The following is a 19,385-nucleotide window of genomic DNA, read 5'->3' as shown; positions in this document are numbered from 1 at the left end:
CCTGATAGCTCAGATCATAAAGATCTGCCTGCAAAGCAGAAGACCCTGGTTCAGTTCCTGGGTCGGGAAGATCTTCTGGAGAAGGAATAAGCTACCCACTCCAGTATTCTTGGGCTTCCCTTTGGCTCAGCTGGTAAAGAATCCACCTGCAATGTGGGAGATCTGGGTTCAGTCCCTGGGTTGGGAAGATACCCTGGAGAAGGGAAAGGCTATCCACGCCAGTATTCTGGTCTGGAAAATTCCATGAACAGAAGAGCCTGGTAGGCTACAATCCATGGGGACGCAAAGAGTTGTACATGACTGAGAATGAGCATACATACACATACATCCAGAATATGTAAAGAATACTTGCAACTCAACAACAGAAAGATAAGCAATCCAATAAAAAATGCAAAGACTTGAATAGACATTTCCCTAAAGAAATTATACAAATGGCCAATAATCACATGAGAAGATGCTTAATTGTTAGCAAATTGAAAAGCAAAGCCATAGTGATACACCACTTCACACCCACTGCTGCTGCTGCTGCTAAGTCACTTCAGTTGTGTCCGACTCTGTGTGACCCCGGAGACAGCAGCTCACCAGGCTCCCCCGTCCCTGGGATTCTCCAGGCAAGAACACTGGAGTGGGTTGCCGTTTCCTTCTCCAATGCACGAAAGTGAAAAGCGAAAGTGAAGTTGCTCAGTCGTGTCGACTCCTAGCAACCCCATGGACTGAAGCCTACCAGGCTCCTCTGTCCCTGGGATTTGCCAGGCAAGAGTACTGGAGTGGGCTGCAGGGATAAAGAAAGGAAGGAAGAAGGAAAATAACTAGTGTTGAAAAGGATGTGGGGAAATTACAATATTATTTTCTTATTGGAGAAAAATTGCTTTACAATGTTGTGTTGGTTTCTGCTGTATTATTGTTGCATTATTAATATAATATTTAGCCACTAAAAGAAATGAAGTGCTGATACATGCTACAGTGTAGCTGAATCTGGTAAATTTTATGCTATAGATGCTAGACACAAAGGTCACATGTTGTGTGATTGTGTTTATATATAGTATCTAGAGTGGATAAATCTTTAGGGAAAGGTAGAAGATTGGTGTTTGCTAGCTTCTAGGGGAAGGAAGTGAGTAGGAAGTAACTGCTTCGTAAGTATGGGGGTTTTTTGGGGGATGATGAAAATGGGGACGAGATAGAAGTGGTATTTGTATAACATTGTGAATGTACTGCTGCTGCTGCTAAGTCACTTCAGTTGTGTCCAACTCTGTGCAACCCCATAGACGGCAGCCCAGCAGGCTCCCTCATCCCTGGGATTCTCCAGGCAAGGGCACTGGAGTGGGTTGCCATTTCCTTCTCCAATGCATGAAAGTGAAAAGTGAAAGTGAAGCTGCTCAGTCGTGCCCGACTCTTAGCGACCCCATGGACTGCAGCCCACCAGGCTCCTCCATCCATGGGATCTTCCAGGCAAGGGTACTGGAGTGGGGTGCCATACTAAATGTCACTAAATTTTCACTTTAAAATATTGAATTTTATATTGTGAATTATACACTAGTATATAAAAAAGAAAAAATACAATAAATATATATTTTGTCAGGTTCCAGTTCAAATAAAACTGTAAATAGATGTTTTTGAGACAGTTAGGGAAATTTGAATATGAATTAGATGATATTAAGGTGTTTCTTTTATGTTGTTAGAAGTGATCATGGTATTATTATTTAAGGAAATATACTCCCATTTTTCAGATATTTATTAAAATGTTTAAGAGTTAAATAATATGATGTCTGTCACCTGTACTTTAAAAAATAGCATTCAAACTTTGAGATGAAACTTATACGCCAAAATGTTGACAGTTCTTGAAACTGATTGATGGATGTATGTGGATCTATTATGTACTTTTTGTGTCTGTGGAAATTATCATAATATTAACAATTTTAATTTTAAAAAGTAGATAAATGATATTAGATCTATATTATCTGTAAAAATTATTATGCCCATGTAAGTTCTATTCATAGCAGATACAAGTAGTCTTTGACGATTTTTCCTTCTTTGCACAATGTTTATGTTCTTTTTGGAGTTAATAATTTTACTTTGCCATGATTGTTATGCTTAGTTTTCTATTTACTTATCTCTAATTTATTCTTAACCTCTCAGTGGAGTCTAGATTTCACAATAGATACACATTCATCAGATATTCTGTCAATTTTTTCTTTGAGTTGTTGCTTCCAGGGACTTTTGACCTGTCAGTCTCAACTGGTGTGTGTGTGTGTGTGTGTGTGGGTGTGTGTGTGTGTGTGTGTGTGTGTGTGCGCGCACGCTCAGTTGTGTCCGACTCTTTGCGACCCTGTGGACTGTAGCCTACCACACTCCTCTGTCCATGGAATTTTCCTGCTGAGAACACTGGAGTGGGTTGCCATTTCCTACTCCAGGGAATCTTCCTGATCCCAGGGATGAAACCTGCATCTCTTGTATCTCCTGCATTGGCAGACAGATTCTTTACCACTATGCCGTGTGGGAAGCAAATTCTTAAATGAAGACTTCTTTCACTTCTCTCTTGAGTTAAACTCCATTTCCTGAATCCCATGCCTTCTTCTTTGCTGGTTTGTTTATTTTTCTTTATTTTGATGGAACATCTCACCCAGTAACTTTCCAAGAAAAAGAATGCCTGGGAGGTAAACTTTTTGAGATGTTATATAACCGAAAATTCAAGTATTCATTCTTATGCATCTTTACACTAGCTGGGTAAAGGATTTTAGGTTAGAAATCATTTCCTTTAGAATTTTTCTTGCACTGCCTCATTTTCTTCTTAGCTTCTGGTGTTGGTATCAAATTTTGATGCCATTCTGACTCTTGAGCTTTTGTTTATAACATATTTTTACTTTCTAGAAGCTTTTAGAATATTCTCTTACCTCTCCTGTCCTTCCCTGGCATGGGTTTATTTTAAGCCACTATTTTAAGTCCTGAGTGGACATAAATTGACAAGTTATGCCTTGAGTTCAGAAACTTTCTTGAACTATTTCCTTTTCTACACCTTGTGAACTGTTTCTACATTTTCTATACTTGCATTCCTGTTTTTTGGCTGTGGGATCTCCTGAACTGGTCCTTTCTCTTCTCTTTTCTACCTTTTAGTCTTTTTGCTTTAGTTTCAGAGAAGTTTCCTCAACTTTATCTCGAGACTCTTCTCTTCAGTTATGTATTTTTGTTATATTTCTAACTTCCAGGCTTTTAAAATTCTCAGATCCTAACTTTTTTTTAATCTTTAGAGAAGAAGATGCACTTTTATATTCTCTATTATATTCTGCCCTATGCTTCTTTTTTTAAAATATAAACTTCTTTATTTTTATTGGAGGTTAATTACTTTATAATATTGTATTGGTTTTGCCATACATCAACATGAATCCACTACAGGTATATACACGTTCCCCATCCTGAACCCCCTTCCCTCCTCCTTCCCTGTACCATCCCTCTGGGTCATCCCAGTGCACCAGCCCACGTTTTTATATCTTGTTCCTCTTTCACAAATGTTATGCTTATTCTTCTCTGAAGATATTGATAGCTTCCTTGAAGTTTTCATTTTTCTGTAGTTTATTTCTTTCGGCTTGTTTTTTCCCCCTGTATTTTTATTTTCTTTTCTCAGGTTAGAGGCTTGCCTCTGACTAGTGATGATCCATTAACTAGTCCCATTAACTGATTGAGAACTCGGGATGTGTTAGGCGGGGAAGCTTTTTCCTGGTTCTGAGTTTCACACAAGCTAGGAGGTTTCACCACCATCCTCTTAATGCCAATAGTTTTAAGACTTTCATCCTGCATTGTTAAGATTCCTCAAAGAAAATTTCAACTGCCTATCTTGAGAGTATAATCCTGGCTACCAGTGTTTGGTAGTTAGAAGAAGAAGAAGGCTTTGTATCTTAATATTCAACATGTATCAGCAACAGCCACAGAAGTGGAAAAGGTCAATTTTTGTTCCAATCCCAAAGAAGGGCGATGCCAAAGAATGTCCAAACTATTGTACAGTTGTGCTCCTTTCACATGCTAATAAGATTATGCTCAAAATCCTTCAAATTCAGTTTCAGCAGTATGTGAATGAGAACTTCCAGTTGTACAAGCTGGGTTAGAAAAGGCAGAGGAACCAGAGATCAAATTGCTGACATTCACTGTATCATGCAGAAAGTAAGGGAATTTGATAAAGGCACCTACTTCTGCTTCACTGACTATGCTAAAGCCTTTGACTGTGTGGATCACAACAAACTGTGGAAAATTCTTAAAGACATGGAAGTACCAGATCACCTTATCTGTCTCCTGAGAAACCTGTATGTAGGTCAAGAAGTGGCAGTTGGAACTGGACATGGAGCAACTGACTTGTTCAAAATTAGGAAAGGTGTATGACAAGCCTATTATCACCCTGCTTATTTAACTTATATGCAGAGTACATCAAGTGAAGTTGCTGGGCTGGATGAGTCAAGCTGGAATCAAGATTGCCAGGAGAAATATCAACAACCTCAGCTATGCAGATGATACCACTCTAATGGCAGAAAGTAAAGAAGAACTAAGGAGCTTCTTGATGAGGGTGAAAGAGGAGAGTGAAAAGGCTCACTTGAAACTCAACCCGAAAAAAACTAAAATTATGACATCTGGTCCCATCACTTCATAGCAAATAGATGGGGAAAAAGTGGAAGCAGAGATAGAATTTATTTTCCTAGGCTTCAAAATCACTGCCGACAGTGACTGTAGCCATGAAATTAAGACGGTTGCTCATTGGAAGGAAAGCTATGACAAACTCAGATAGTATATAAAAAAGCAGACATCCCTTTGGTGACCAAGGTCTGTATAGTCAAAGCTATGGTTTTTCCAGTAGTCACGTGTGAATGTGAGAGTTGGACCATAAATAAGGCTGAGTGCCAGAGAATTGATGCTTTCAAACTGTGGTGCTGAAGAAGACTCTTGAGAGTCCCTTGGACAGCAAGGAGGTCAAACCAGGCAATCCTAAAGGAAATCAACCCTGAATATTCATTGGAAGGACTGATGCTGAAGCTCCAATACTTTGGCCACCTGATGCAAAGCTAACTCATTGGAAAAGACCTGGATGATGGCAAAGATTGAGGGCAGGAGGAGGAGGAGGCAACAGAGGATGAGATGGTTAGATAGCATCACCAACTCAGTGGACGTGAATTTGAGCAAACTCTGGGAGATAGTAGACAGAGGAACCTGGCATGCTGCAGTCCATGGAGTCATAAAGAGTCAGACATGACTTAGGGACTGACCAACAACAGACTTTTGCTTAGATCTATTTTTTTCTGTAGGATCCATTCACCATCAACTGTTACTGCTCAATCCACAGACCCTCTGTTCAAATCTCTCCAGATATCCACCATTTTTAGCCTTTCCCCAAAATGGTAGAGGGGCTCAGCTGACCTGAGTAACAGAGGGGATCTGTGGATCTAATTGCTTTTTATACAGATTTTCAACTCTTCATGTGTTTTACCTCCAAGCTTAATTCCAGACATACCATTAATTCTTGGGCATTTGTGGATTTCTGTGATTTAACCCAGGTTTCTTCCAGATTTTCTTACTTTTTTTTTTTTAGGGTTTAGCTTTTCAGGTCTTTGTCATTTACCACTAGTCTGTCTACTTGGCAAGTGTTCAGAATTTGGTTGCTATTCTATCCTCTTCCATTCTGATTACCCTTGTATGCCTGCCTGCTAAGTTGCTCAGTCATGTCCAACTCTTTGCAACCCTATGGAATGTGGCCCACCAGGTTCCTCTGTCCAAGGGATTCTCCAGGCAAGAATACTGGAGTGGGTTGTTGTGCCCTCCTCCAGGGCACCTTCCTGACCCAGGGTCTCTTTATGTCTCCTGCATTGGCAGGTAGGTTCTTTACCACTAGCAACACCTGGGAAGCCCTTACCCTTTTACATCCATGCCTTTAAAACATAACAACAAAAAAACTTTCATCATCACTTTAGTGGGAGTTATGTCTGGGATGAAGACAAGAGCATATATCTTTTAACTGGGTATTAAGGATAGTATTTTCTATGTAAATTTGTTCTTTTTTTTTTTTTCCTGCTAGGAAAGCCGGGTTAGTAAAGCAGTTGAAGTGATGATTCAGCACGTAGAAAATCTGAAGAGGATGTATGCCAAAGAGCATGCTGAATTAGAAGAACTGAAACAGGTTCTTTTGCAAAATGAAAGGTCTTTTAACCCTCTCGAAGATGAAGGTAATAAAAGTTTAAGATAATAGTTACATTTTTCTAACATTCTCCTCTTTCATTCTCTCTTACTAATTCTTATTATACACTGTCTTTAGTACAACACCCTTTATGTTAAGGTTGTTTTAGAAGAATATAAAAAGGATATAATATATAAAATAATATAAGAAGTAACTCATGCCTGTTATTTATATAGCCCAAAGTAAGATGTCAGCATACAAATTAGGAGACAAGTATTTTATGGTAGACACCAAAAATTCATTAAATTGTTGATATGAGAGAGTATATTTAATCCAACTCATTGAGTTGACCCCAGTGTTGTCCTACTTAGGAACTGGCTCTTTCGCCATGCATAAAACAAGGCCCCGTAGTATAAATGAACCACTTTCATCAACAGTGGTTTTGTATCCCTCGAAGAAGGAATGACCGTGGCAGAATGGTGTCTTGGTGAGTGTCTTGGGAAATAGACTACTGAGAACATGCAGTGTCTCAACAGAAGGCCTATATATACCTTGTAATAATTTTATTTTAAATAGATAATATAAATGTTCATAGGCAGAATATTCATTTTAATGATATGTTCTCTGTCTTGTAAAAGTAATAATGTCTGGTGATCTTCTGATCTGTAGTTTTGGGCTCATTTCTTCAGCATACATTCATTTTGTGCCCCATCTGTCCCAGACAGGCATTGTGGACCATGGCAGTGACACAGAGGACTGTATTTCATTGGTTCAGATATTGTTTAGAATCACCAAATAAATGACAACTAGATATTTGCATTGTTCAGTAGTCGCTAGGTTCTTAAATAGTTTCCGACTATTACTTTTCTTTATAAGGAATCGAGACCATTATGTTAAATTGCATATGTTAATTCAAAAAATATGCAAATGTGTTTTCCCTTTCAGATGACTGCCAAACTAAAAAACGTTCATCTTCTGCAAACTCGAAGGTAACTACCAATTCACTTAACAAATGTCTATCAAATGTTACAGATGAGATGATTTAAAAATATTTTTGAAGTAACATGGCTTTAAATGTAAATCATAAAGCAACAATGATTTTAAGCCCTATATGTTATACGCAGTGTGCGTTTATGTATATGCTTTTATACTTCTTACAATAATTGTATGTAACAAGGCTTCCCAGGTGGTGCACTTGGTAATGAACCCACCTGCCAGTGCAGGAGACTCAAGAGACACCAGTTCCATCCCTGAAAGATCCCCTGGAGTAAGAAAATGGCAGCCCACTCCAGTATTCTCGCCTAGAAAATTCCATGGACAGAGGAGCCTGGTGGGCTACAGTCCATAAGGTCACAAAGAGTCGGACACGACTGAGCATGCACACGCACCAAGTTTGCCTGCAGTGAGAAGAAAGTCAGTGTAACAACAGTTTCTCTTTCATGTGAAACCAGAATTGGGAATAAGCAGTCCAAAAGCGGCAGAGCAGCTTCACAAAATGTCTAGGGCCCAGTCTCCTTCTCTCTTAATGAATCATCACCCTCAGAGCTTTGCTTCCACCTCATCATCTAAGATAGCTTTGTCAGTTCTGAGTACCAAGTCCTGGTCATTACTCAATATATTGTGCCATATTCCAAGAAAAAAGAATAAGAGAAACAGGGGTTCTCTCTCTCTCTAAAGACACTCCCTAGAAGTCCCAGATAACATTTCTCTTTTCATTTTTGCTTGGAAACAAGATGACAACAGAGCTTTTATTCTGGAGGCTTTATGTGCAACTGAAAATCAAGAGGTCCGTTACTAAAAAAAGGAGGAGGGAGGGTTGGAAAATGGGATATTGAAAGTCAACCAGCAGTTTTTGTCAGTTTAAAAATCAGGATTTCACAGAATTTTTGAGCAAGTGAGTTTAAAAATCACTCCATCTAAATTGATCTTTTGCACAGATGAACCAAAGTACTTTCACAGAAATTATTTATTTAGTTATGATCCTGTAGTGATAGAACCATGATTAGAACCCAGATTCCTGGACCACAATTTAATTTGCTTGATGTTCAGCTAACCTATAAAATTAAATTAGGGATGATAGTTTAAGAAAAGAATTCACATAAAAATTCTCATTTATTTCCTACATTTACCATATTTTTATTTCCTGTAGTCCCACTTATTTCAACTTTAAGAGTCACAAAATATGACATAACATTTTCCTATGTAAATCTCAAGGCTAAGGTATAAACAACATCCATTCATTAAAATGTCATACTTATCCTTATATGTGTTAGATTGGAAAAAAATGAAACCATGAAAAAAGAAAGCTCTTAAATAGATGCATATTTATCTCCTCTTGATTTGGGGAAATTTTTCAAAGCATAAAAGAAATGGCAGCAAAAGTGAGGAAAAGATGAAAAGATTTGGCTGCATTAACTACAAAAATGGTTTTTGCCAAGAAGTATCTTTAGCAAAATTAATATGAGCAAAAATCATAAACAGGTGGTTCTCAGATCAGATACATAGTTATTCAACATAGAAAAATGGTGTTCAGTGTTACTATAAACCTAAACAGAAAACCTTGTATTCCTTACTTGACTGGCAAAAATTATCCAGTGTTGGAGAAGGTGGAATAGAAACTGGCAGAATATTTCTGGAAGGAAATTTGGCCATAACAAAAACCTTGAAAATATGTCTCCTGTTTAACTCAGCAATGGTCAGTGTACACACAAGAATATCCATCAGTGTTTCATACAAAGATAAAATATTGAGAGTTTTCTAAATGTACATTTCCTCCCTTTGGGTAGCCATCTTCTCTTCGAAGAGTGACCATTGCCTCTTTGCCCAGAAATATTGGAAATGCGGGAATGGTAAGCAAATTCCTAAGTGTTCTTAGAAGCAAATTAATTTTCATATCACAAAAGTACAAACTTCACTAAATTTGTATTTTATTATTTCCTTAATGTCTGAACTTTAAAGTTGGCTGGGATGGAAAATAATGAGCGATTTAGTAGGAGGTCAAGCAGTTGGTAAGTATAATTTTATGATGCATCTTTGGGAACCTTATTATTTTATAATTTGGGTAAAGTAAATATTTGAAATAAGCAATATAGTAACATTTGTTTTGTATGGAGTATATGCAGAATAGTTTTAAAAATTGGTATATGATCATGAAATTGTTTTCATGAGTTAAGCATTACATGAATATGCTAAAGAAAAAATAAGAACATATTGCTTCTGTATTGATTTAAGTAGTGGGAAATAAATTGGTAATGGCTACACAAGTATTTGATTTGATAAGTGGCTATAATCGTCTTTATTTAGGCGTATTTTGGGGTCAAAGCAGAGTGAACACCGCCCCTCATTACATCGATTTATTAGCACCTATTCCTGGGCAGATGCTGAAGAAGAAAAGTGTGAACTAAAGTAGGTGAAGCTTGATGTGTTTATTAACCTGACGTGACTGGGGAATAAATAGTGGGCGTCACTCTTATTCTGTGGAGTTCACTGCTGCAGCATCAAAAAAGACCATTCATTGTATAAGACTTTTATGAAAATAAAGCACTATGTAAATGTTACTTATGAGTACATTCACTCAGTACTGCAAGGTGTGAGGTCTTAAGTTAGAAAAGAACCTTAAGTTAGAAATTTGCCAAATTTGTGAAGATAACCTTTTTCCTGTATAGGTATATCGTCATCAGGGGGAAAGGTTCATAAGAGAGCCATAGAAATAAAATGTTCATCAACTTAGATGAATTATATACAACGTGTGTGTACATATAGACATATCTGTATATGTTTATATATATATATCCTATAGGCACATATGTAATATATGTGCCTTACATATACATCTGTCTTCTCTTTAGGTAAATGAAGAGTAGGAAAAACAAAACTCTATATTGCTATCTCTATATTTGGCAAGTGAAACAAATAAAACATACTTGTGTAGTGAAAGGTAGAAGGTAAGAGGGAGGGACATGAAGAAACGCTGCCTCTAAAATCCTTGGTGACATTTGATCTCAGTTTCCTCATCTGTAGAGATCTTAATGAAATGATTTTATGTTGACTATATACACGTTCCTTGCATGCCTATTATGTTAGGCACACTACGCTCAAGCTTAGAAGATGAAAAAGACATCGTTCCTACCCTCAAAGCCTTTTTTCTCCCTTAAATAATTGTGGAAGCCTAATTGCATGGACTGAATTCCCTTTTATTAAAGATTTAGAGTTAACATAATAGATATTTTCTGATCTGGGTTTTAAAAAATTCAAGAGTTTCCTTGAAAAAAATTATCTATTTAAAAATTTTTGTTTGTATGGCATGATTTCTACTGAGAAGTTTTTGCAAACAAAAGACTGTAACCTTGAGAATCCTATAGGAATTCTGGGTTGGGGGTCTTGTGTTCTTTAAAACCAAATTAAAATCTACCACAGGCATTCCCTATAAATGTTTGACTGAAAAACAAAAATTTTGACATGCAGTTCATTTTGGCCACTGTGGGGGATTATGAACTTGGGATTCCAAAATTCAAATCTAACTAGGGACTCATGAGTGGTCATGAAACATGGAACATGAACAATGAAACAGTTAAGTTTTTTTCAGGCAAAGGATTCCTCTTTAAATAATATGATTTCAATACAGTCAACCCAATTGCAACTTCCCAGTTCAATGAATACTATTGATTTTAAGTAGTTTTATACCAAACCTATCTTCATAAACACTTTTTAAATTATGAAGGTTTTTTAAAGAAAGAAGAAATGACACTTTATAATGCTATTCCAGTTTAGTGTTGCTGAAAAACCAACAAAATTAATTTTAATTATCTACATTCTACTTAATATAGAATGTTAAAAAAATGTGGTAAAAGAATACTTACTGAGAAAAATTTTACTGTATGTTGAATGAAAAATTCACAGAAGAAGAAATAATGGCATCCGCATTTGTTTTTTTAAGGTGTAGTTACTTATACACACACATACACACACACATGCATGTACATGCAAAGACGGAAAATCACAGTAATAACACTGGTTAATTATAAGTGGTGAGAACTAACTTACACATGTTCTTTGTAAATCTCCCCTTTTTATTTGTTCTTTGGCTAGCACCCGAACTTTCTACAACAAACATTTGCTATTTTCCTAAATACAAAGTTACTTTAAAAAATTAAATTCCTATAAATGATTAAAAATATAAAGGTGGTGATTTGACTTTTAGAATTAGGTATTTATCAAATTTTTCTAAAGCAAGATAAATATCTGCAAGCTTCCTTACAAAATACAGTAAAACAGGAATATTTTATAAATAATTATAGAACATTATCCATACTTTAATACTTAGAAACAATACTTATTTACAGAACTAAAGATGACTTAGAACCACCAGAAGAAGAAACAGTAGAAAAGACAAGAAAGCCAAGTCTTTCTGAAAAGAAAACTAATCCATCAAAATGGAATGTGTCCTCAATGTAAGTTATTTACTTGCTAAATGATATCATTTTGGTGGAATGGGGAAAGGTAAGGCAGGGTTAGAAGTATTAATCTTTTTTATTATTTTTGCCTTTTAAAAATGTATTTGTTTTTGGTTGCACTGGGTCTTCACTGCTGTGTGCAGGCTTTCTCTAGTTGTGGCGGTTGGGGCCTTTTCATTGCACTGCACAGGCTTCTCATTCCAGTGCTTCTCTTGCTGCGGAACACGGCCTCTGGGCACACAGACTTCAGTAGCTGAGGCTCGTGGGCTCTAGAGCGCAGGCGCAGCAGGTGCGGTGCTTAGTTGCTTTGGCACGTGGGATCTTCCTGGACCAGGGATCGAATCCGTGTCCCCTGCATTGGCAGGTGGATTCTTTACCACTTTCCCACCAGGGAAGTCTAGGAGCATTAATCTTAATCAAATTACTTTACTAAAAGATCTTGGAAAATGTTAAATTTATGATGAATAATAACAAACTCCATATGGTCTATAAGAATTATTCCTGAACCTATGAGCTATAGGAGGCAAGGGAGTTCACAGTGTAAAGAACTTGACCTTGGGGACCAGATGACCGAATTAGCTCCCTAACTAGCTGTGTGACCTAGGCAAGTTCATCCATTTTTGACCATCAATTTCTTCATCTATAAAGTAGGAGATAATAGTACTTATGTCATTGTTTCGCTATCATGATGAAATGAATTAGCACATGTAAAATGCTTAGTACAGCACCTAACACATAGTTAACTATTTTCAAAGACTTATATGATGCTGTAATGAGCTTTTTTGGTGGATGTTTCTAAAAGGAAGAGTTTACATTTCAGTACACCAAAAGTCCAGGGTATGATGAGGAATAAGTGACAGGCTTATAAGTACATACACATAAATCGTGCTCAACCCAATAAATAACATTGTTGTTTCTACCATAGGAATATAAATTGCCTTACCTTACTTTAAAGAATGCAATTAGTACTCAAATATACTTGTTAGGAGTTAAATAATGCCTAAATCATATAATTTTCAGATTTTTCTCTTAGCACCTCATTTCTTCAATTCTAAAAACTTACAAGGGATAGCAGGGAAGCAGATAGTGGCCAAGCCCAAGACAACAGATGACACTGTGTAGCTTATTACAAGGAGGTGTCAGTGGTAAAGAATATACTTGCCAATGCAGGAGACGTGGATTCGATCACTGCGTCAGGAAGATCCCCTGGAGTGGGAAATGGCAACCCACTCTAGTATTCTTGCCTGGGGAATCCCAGGGACAAAGGAGCCTGGTGGGCTATTGTCTGTGGGTTGCAGAGAGTCAGAAATGACTGAGTACACGTGTACACTGGTGGAATTATGTAGGGCAGATACGCGACTTGATTATTGTTGGCAAAAGAAATGTTTCTAGTATACAGACAATTGTGATTACTGCATACTGATATGTGTTTTTGTTGTAGTTACGATACATTAGCTTCCTGGGCAACAAACCTCAAGACTTCCATCCGAGAGGCCAACAAGATGCTCTGGCTTTCTGTGGCATTCATTGTACTGTTTGCAGCGTTGATGAGCTTCTTCACAGGCCGATTTTTCCAGAAGCCCGTGGACGCTGCCCCCACACAGGATGCGGACCCCTGGATGTCTCTAGAACACATCTTGTGGCCATTCACCAGACTGCGACACAACGGGCCACCACCCGTGTGACTGCAGCACATCCTAATGTGTGTATCTTGATTTTTAAAGTTTCAGTATCTGAACTTTGTACATTAGTAACTTTTAGCTGGGAAATTATAGAATGGAACCAGAGGTTCTCAGAATGACTGTAAGATATTTTATATTCCCTCTTTTTGTGATTACCTTCCTAACTAAAATGCAGTGGGGAGGAAGCCTGCTTATATGATTTTTTTAATGAGCTTTCTGAGGAGGAGATGTTATTGTTTGTTAAAATTTATTGAAATAAAGAACCATTCAAATCTATGAACAGTGAACATTGGAAGTCTCAGTAGGCCAAGAGAAAAAAAAAATACCTAATTCTTAAAAAATAAAATTTGAGTATAAAATGCTGATTAGATCATCTGAACAGCCCGTTTGAAATATATTCACTCATTACACTTTATTGAAGAAATACCTGAGGTTTCTCCAAGTTGTTTGATTCTTCATACTGGATAAAATCTATCCCTGGGGATTTAAGAAAAGCTGAGTAACCTAGTTGAGAGTAGCATGTGGCACACAGAGTCAACAAACTGGCAGCTGGGACGCCTAACTGCCCTCATTGCTTCCTGAGAAGCAAAATCCTTAACCATGTGATACAAAGTGGAATGAAATTCAGTTTCTTCTTTAAGGACTTCAGAAAATGCATCACTGGATTCATTGATCTTGAGACTTTGTGCCCTGTCACCACTGAACATTAAAAGGGTCCAGTTAGGATTCTGAGTGGGTTCTTCTTTGAGAAGGTGTTCCCTCACCTGAAAAAAAAAAAAAACCAAAAGCAGAGAAATCTGTTAATAGTTCCTCTTTTATTAGGTATTTTGACAGTTGAGTATGTTACTTTGTTTGTTGTTGTTCAGTGGCTAAGTCATGTCCAACTATTCATAACCCAATTACTCCAGCATACCAGGCTTCCCTGTCCTTCTCTATCTCCTGGGGCTTGCTCAAACTCATGTCCACTGAGTCAGTAATAGCATCCAAGCATCTCATCCTCTATCACTCCCTTCTCCTTCTGCTCTGAATCTTTCCCAGCATCACGGTCTTTTCCAATGAGTCAGCTCTTTGCATCAGGTGACCAAAGTTTTTCCATATGATGGTCACAAAAATTGCAAACAATTTTTTTGGCCAACCCAATATTTGAAGGGCTTGAGTTCCCCAAATTGCTAAGATAAAAACAAACATTCTTAATGTCCCATTTTTTTTAAAAAGCATGAAACTGTTTATATCTTACTGTTTAAGGAGTTTATCAAAACATATTAATTCTTTAAAAAATATTTATTGAATGCCTTCAAGTGACAAGTATTGTTTCAGGTCCTAGAGATATAACAACAACAAAACAAAATAAAAAATAACCAAACATATTAATAAATAACAATCATAAAAAAAAACCTTGTCTTCGAGGAGCTTGTATTCTAATGGAAGAAACACACAGTGAACAAGATAAATAAATGTGGTAGCTCATTTATGCTAAAATATTCATCAGTCAGCTTGCAGAATTTGACAACTTCTTTAGCAGGCTGTAGGAAATGTCCCCAGAAGGTTACTCTCAGAGGAGAGAGTTCATGAATCATAGACATATTCACACGAAAGGCTTACATTTGTTCTTCAGTTGATGTAAAAAGGTCTCTAGCCTAAAATCAAGAGCATTTGATACCATAATGGACAACGAAGGCATGACCTTTACATGGTTTGGTTTTATATTTTTGGCAAAATGAAAGAAAATGAAGTTTGCCAACTCCATTTTGAATCTTTTTACCTTTTTAAAAGGAGAAAACATGGTCTACATTCATTTAGCTTTTGAGTACTTTATCTTCTTTTGGAAGACAAAAGTTTAAGGGGTTTTGCATACCATACCTGAAATATAGCTTTCTTAGAATCACATGCTGTATTCCACTTACTCCAACAAAATGCAAAAGCAGAACTTAACAGGGCCATTTGCCGATAAGCTTTCACTTCTACCAAAGGATGCTGTCAGTAGAGAAACAAATAGAGTTGATCACAGAGCCTCTCAAGTCTCCCTTCCATCCTTGACCTCCTACAGTCTAGTCTGTTCTCAACCCAGATCCATTTAAAATGTAAGTCAAGTGAGATAAGTCAGAGAGAGAGATAAATATCATATATCACTTATCAACAGAATCTTAAAAAATGGTACAAATGAACTAATTTATAAAACAGAAATAGAGTCACAGACATAGAAAACAAACTTGTGGTTACCAAGGAGGAGAGGAAGGGGAGGGATGAATTGGGAGGTTGGGACTGACATATACACACTACTACATATAAAATAGTCCATGGAATTCTCTGGGCCAGAATACTGGAGTGGGTTGCCATTTCCTTCTCCAGGGGATCTTTCCAACCCAGGGATTGAACCCAGGTCTCCCACATTGCAGGCAGATTCTATACCAGCTGAGCCACAGGGAAAGCCACAATGGGATTCCCTGGTGGCTCAGACGATAAAGCATCAGCCTGCAAAGCGGGAGACCTGGGTTCGATCTCTGGATTGGGAAGATCCCTGGAGGAGGAAATGGCAACCCACTCCAGTACTCTTGCCTAGAAAATTCCATGGATGGAGGAGCCTGGTGGGTCCTCCATGGTCGCAAAGAGTCGGACACGACTGAGCGACTTCACTTTCACATATAAAATAGACAACTAATAAAGACCTGATATATAGCACAGGGAATTCTACACAATGCTGTGCAATGAGCTATATGGGAAAAGAATCTGAAAAGAGTGGGTTTATGTATATGTATGTATAACCGACTCACTACTATACAACAGAAACTAACACAACACTGTAGATCAACTATACTCCAATTTAAAAATTTTTTTAAGAAAAATAAAATTCAAACATAAAAAATAATTTAAGTCAGACTCATGACTTCTTTCTCAAAATGGGGCTATGGCTTCCCCTTTCAGAGCAGAACCCAGGGTCCTAACAGTGCTCCACGGGGTCTCTGTGCTCTTACAGCCCCCATTGTTCAGTCTCTCAGTTGTGTCCAGCTCTTTGCAACACCATCGACTGCAGTATGCCAGGCTCCCCTGTCCTTCACCATCTCCTGGAGCTTGCTCAAACTTATGTCCACTAAGTCGATGATGCCATCCAACCGTCTCATCCTCTGCTGTCCCCTTCTCTTCCTGCCCTCAATCTTTCTTAGCATCAGGGTCTTTTCCAATTAGTTGGCTATTTACATCCCCCATACACACCCTTATCTCTCTGACTTCATCCCCTATTCTTCTCCCTTTGCTCTGGGTGCTCCAGCCTCCTTGCTGTTCCATTCTTCTTGCTGTTCCTCCCATCCTCAGATACATCAGGCCACACCCTCTGGCCTCTTTCCCTCCAGCCCCCTTCCACTGTTCTCTCCAGCTGATAACCTTCCAGAAATGGCAACTTGGCTAAATTCCCCACCTTGAAGCTTTCCTCAAATATTACCTTTTTATTGACCCCTCACCCCCTACACCATATTTGATATTGTACCTTTTCTTTCTTTCACTTGATTTATTATGTTTGTTGTTGATGTTTGCCTCCCTCTATTCTAGAATGTAAGCTCCACAAGGGCAGAGACCTCTGTTTCATTCACTAATGTTTCCTATGCATCTAAAACAGTATCTGGAATATAAGTGTTCAGAAAAAAATTCTTGAATATTTTGAATACAATATTCTGAAAAGATGACTAGTATATGATGTTCAGCACTTGTAGAGTAACTGGCAACTTGAGTTACTAAAACTGAAGTGGGATTTTTTTTCCACTATGCATATATGTATACACTCTTATAATGTGATTATTTCCAGTATGTGTCTACCCGTATTGTCATTTTCTGGTATATTTTAAGCTTGTTCTTGAGTTTAGAATTCTTCTGCCCAAAACATCTTTCATGATTAGAAGTCCCTTGCTTCCCTGGTGGCTCAGACAGTAAAGTGTCTGCCTACAATGTGGGAGACCCGGGTTCGATCCCTGGGTTGGGAAGACCCTCTGGAGAAGGAAATGGCAACCCACTCGAGTACTCTTGCCTGGAAAATCCCATGGACGGAGGAGCCTGGTAGGCTACAATCTATGGGGTCGCAAAGAGTTGGACACAACTGAGCGACTTCACCTCACCTCACCTGTCTTCATTTATGTATCATGAATGTTTGGCAAATATCTACTGTATTCTGGGAATAGGGTTGGTGCTAGAAGAATCAAAGTTGATTAAGGAATGGTCACCACTCTCAAGGAGCTCAGAGTTTAACATGGAAGGATCTCATTTAACTCAACTTATGAGTTACATGAAGCAATATGCAGACAGGAAGACTCTGTGAAGTAGGAGGAAGTGGGTTTTAATGATCAGTGGTCCTTGTATGTATTTAATTTCACCTGAGTTATCACATTTGGGGAACTGCTGAGTCATTTACTCTTTTCAGAAATCTTCCATATATGCACTCTGGAAGAAGAAAGAAAGCAGACAAAATGGGTTGCTGCCCAGACTACCTCTGCACTAAACTGACCATCTGTGGTTGTGCTCCATGTGTCAATATGAAGATCGTTCTATAGAATATTAAATTTGGGAGAACCCTAGATTTCTCAGGTTAGTTCAGTCACTCAGTCATGCTCGACTCTTTGTGACCCCAGGGACTGCAGCACACCAGGCTTCCTTGTCCATCACCAATTCGCGGAGCTTGCTCAAACTCATGTCCATCGAGTTGGTGATGCCATCCAACCATCTCATCCTCTGTCGTCACCTTCTCCTCCTGCCTTCAATCTTCCCCAGCATCAGGGTGTTTTCAAATGAGTCAGTTTTTGCATCACATGGCCAAAGTATTGGAGTTTCAGCTTCAGCATCAGTCCTTCCAATGAATATTCAGGACCAATTTCCTTTAGGATGGACTGGTTGGATCTCCTTGCAGTCCAACAGACTCTCAAGAGTCTTCAACACCACAGTTCAAAAGCATCAATTCTTCGGTGCTCGGCTTTCTTTATAGTCCAACTCTCACATCCATACATGAAAAAGCCTTGACCTGATGGACCTTTGTCAGCCAAGTAATGTCTCTGCTTTTTAATATGCCATCTAGGTTGCTCATAGTTTTTCTTCCAAGGGGTAAGCATCTTTTAATTTCATGGCTGCAGTCACCACCTGCAGTGATTTTCAAGCCCAAGAAAAGAAAGTCTCTCACTGTTTCCTTTGTTTTCCCATCTATTTGCCATGAAGTGATGGGACTGGTTGCCATGATCTTAATCTTTTGAATGTTGAGTTTTAAGTCAGCTTTGTCAATCAGAAATCACTGGATTTCTAGTCTTGCTATTTATTCCTTCCTTTCTAACTATAATCTCATATAAGTGAATATAGAAAATTCATTGGTGTACCTTAAGATTTACATAAAATGTAATACTTGCTAACATTCTAAACGTCCACCACATTAAATTTGGAAGGATTCATTCTTACCTTATAGTTTATAACAACATAAAGATGAGAGTGTCCAGTAGGGAAGATATTCAATCCAGCCTTCTTCAAAGCAATAATGAAAGAAACAGGAGTCATCCACTTTTCTTCCAAAATAGTGGAATGATTTTTGTTATTTACTTTGATTGAAGCTAACATACAGAGATTTTCCTAGTTTCAATAAGAAAAAAGCTTTTATATAAGTAAGTTAAAGCAATTATTACCTCGTTATAATTCCAGGTCCAGCTGTTAGGTTCTTTATACAAAACTATGGTTTTTCTAGTAGTCATGTACAGATGTGAGAGTGGGACCATAAAGGAGGCTGAGCGCTGAAGAATTGATGATTTTCAACTGTGGTGTTGGAGAATATTCTTGAGAGTCTCTTGGACAGCACAGAGATCAAACCAGTCAATCCTAAAGGAAATCAACCCTGAACATTCATTGGAAGGACTGAAGCTGAAGCTCCAGTACTTTGGCCACTCGAGGTGAAGGGCCAAGTCATTGGAAAAGATTGAGGGCAGGAGAAGAAGGGGGAGACAGAGGATGAGATAGTTGAATGGCATCACTGACTCAATATATATGAGTTTGAGCAAACTCCAGGAGATAGTGAAGGACAGGTTCTTGGGGTTGCCAAGGGTTGGACACAACTTAGCAACTGAACAATAGCAACTATTTTTTTTT

General features: G+C 38.1%; 2 protein-coding genes across 10 annotated transcripts in view; one reads left to right on the top strand and one right to left on the bottom strand.

Moving 5' to 3' along the window:
* Nucleotides 1-13,559, top strand: part of IRAG2 (inositol 1,4,5-triphosphate receptor associated 2) — a 74,564-nt gene extending 61,005 nt beyond the window's left edge. The window contains exons 24-30 of the mRNA XM_069585528.1: nt 6,050-6,197; nt 7,094-7,137; nt 8,935-8,997; nt 9,107-9,156; nt 9,452-9,553; nt 11,491-11,598; nt 13,043-13,559. Coding sequence (XP_069441629.1) covers nt 6,050-6,197; nt 7,094-7,137; nt 8,935-8,997; nt 9,107-9,156; nt 9,452-9,553; nt 11,491-11,598; nt 13,043-13,286 — 759 coding nt within the window. The 3' untranslated portion in view covers nt 13,287-13,559. The remainder of the gene's footprint in view (nt 1-6,049; nt 6,198-7,093; nt 7,138-8,934; nt 8,998-9,106; nt 9,157-9,451; nt 9,554-11,490; nt 11,599-13,042) is intronic.
* DNAI7 (dynein axonemal intermediate chain 7) overlaps nt 13,514-19,385 on the bottom strand; it is an 89,032-nt gene continuing 83,160 nt past the window's right edge. For all 9 annotated transcript variants that reach the window (XM_069585529.1, XM_069585533.1, XM_069585532.1 and 6 more), the window contains 3 exons: nt 18,708-18,875; nt 15,144-15,257; nt 13,514-14,047 (listed from right to left, as the gene is read on the bottom strand). In XM_069585529.1, coding sequence (XP_069441630.1) covers nt 13,769-14,047; nt 15,144-15,257; nt 18,708-18,875 — 561 coding nt within the window. In that variant the 3' untranslated portion in view covers nt 13,514-13,768. The remainder of the gene's footprint in view (nt 14,048-15,143; nt 15,258-18,707; nt 18,876-19,385) is intronic.

This window comes from Ovis canadensis, chromosome 3 (assembly GCF_042477335.2).
Source record: "Ovis canadensis isolate MfBH-ARS-UI-01 breed Bighorn chromosome 3, ARS-UI_OviCan_v2, whole genome shotgun sequence".
Taxonomy (NCBI): domain Eukaryota; kingdom Metazoa; phylum Chordata; class Mammalia; order Artiodactyla; family Bovidae; genus Ovis; species Ovis canadensis.
The sequence above is the reverse complement of the archived record's forward strand: the minus strand, read 5'-3'. Positions and strand labels throughout refer to the sequence as shown.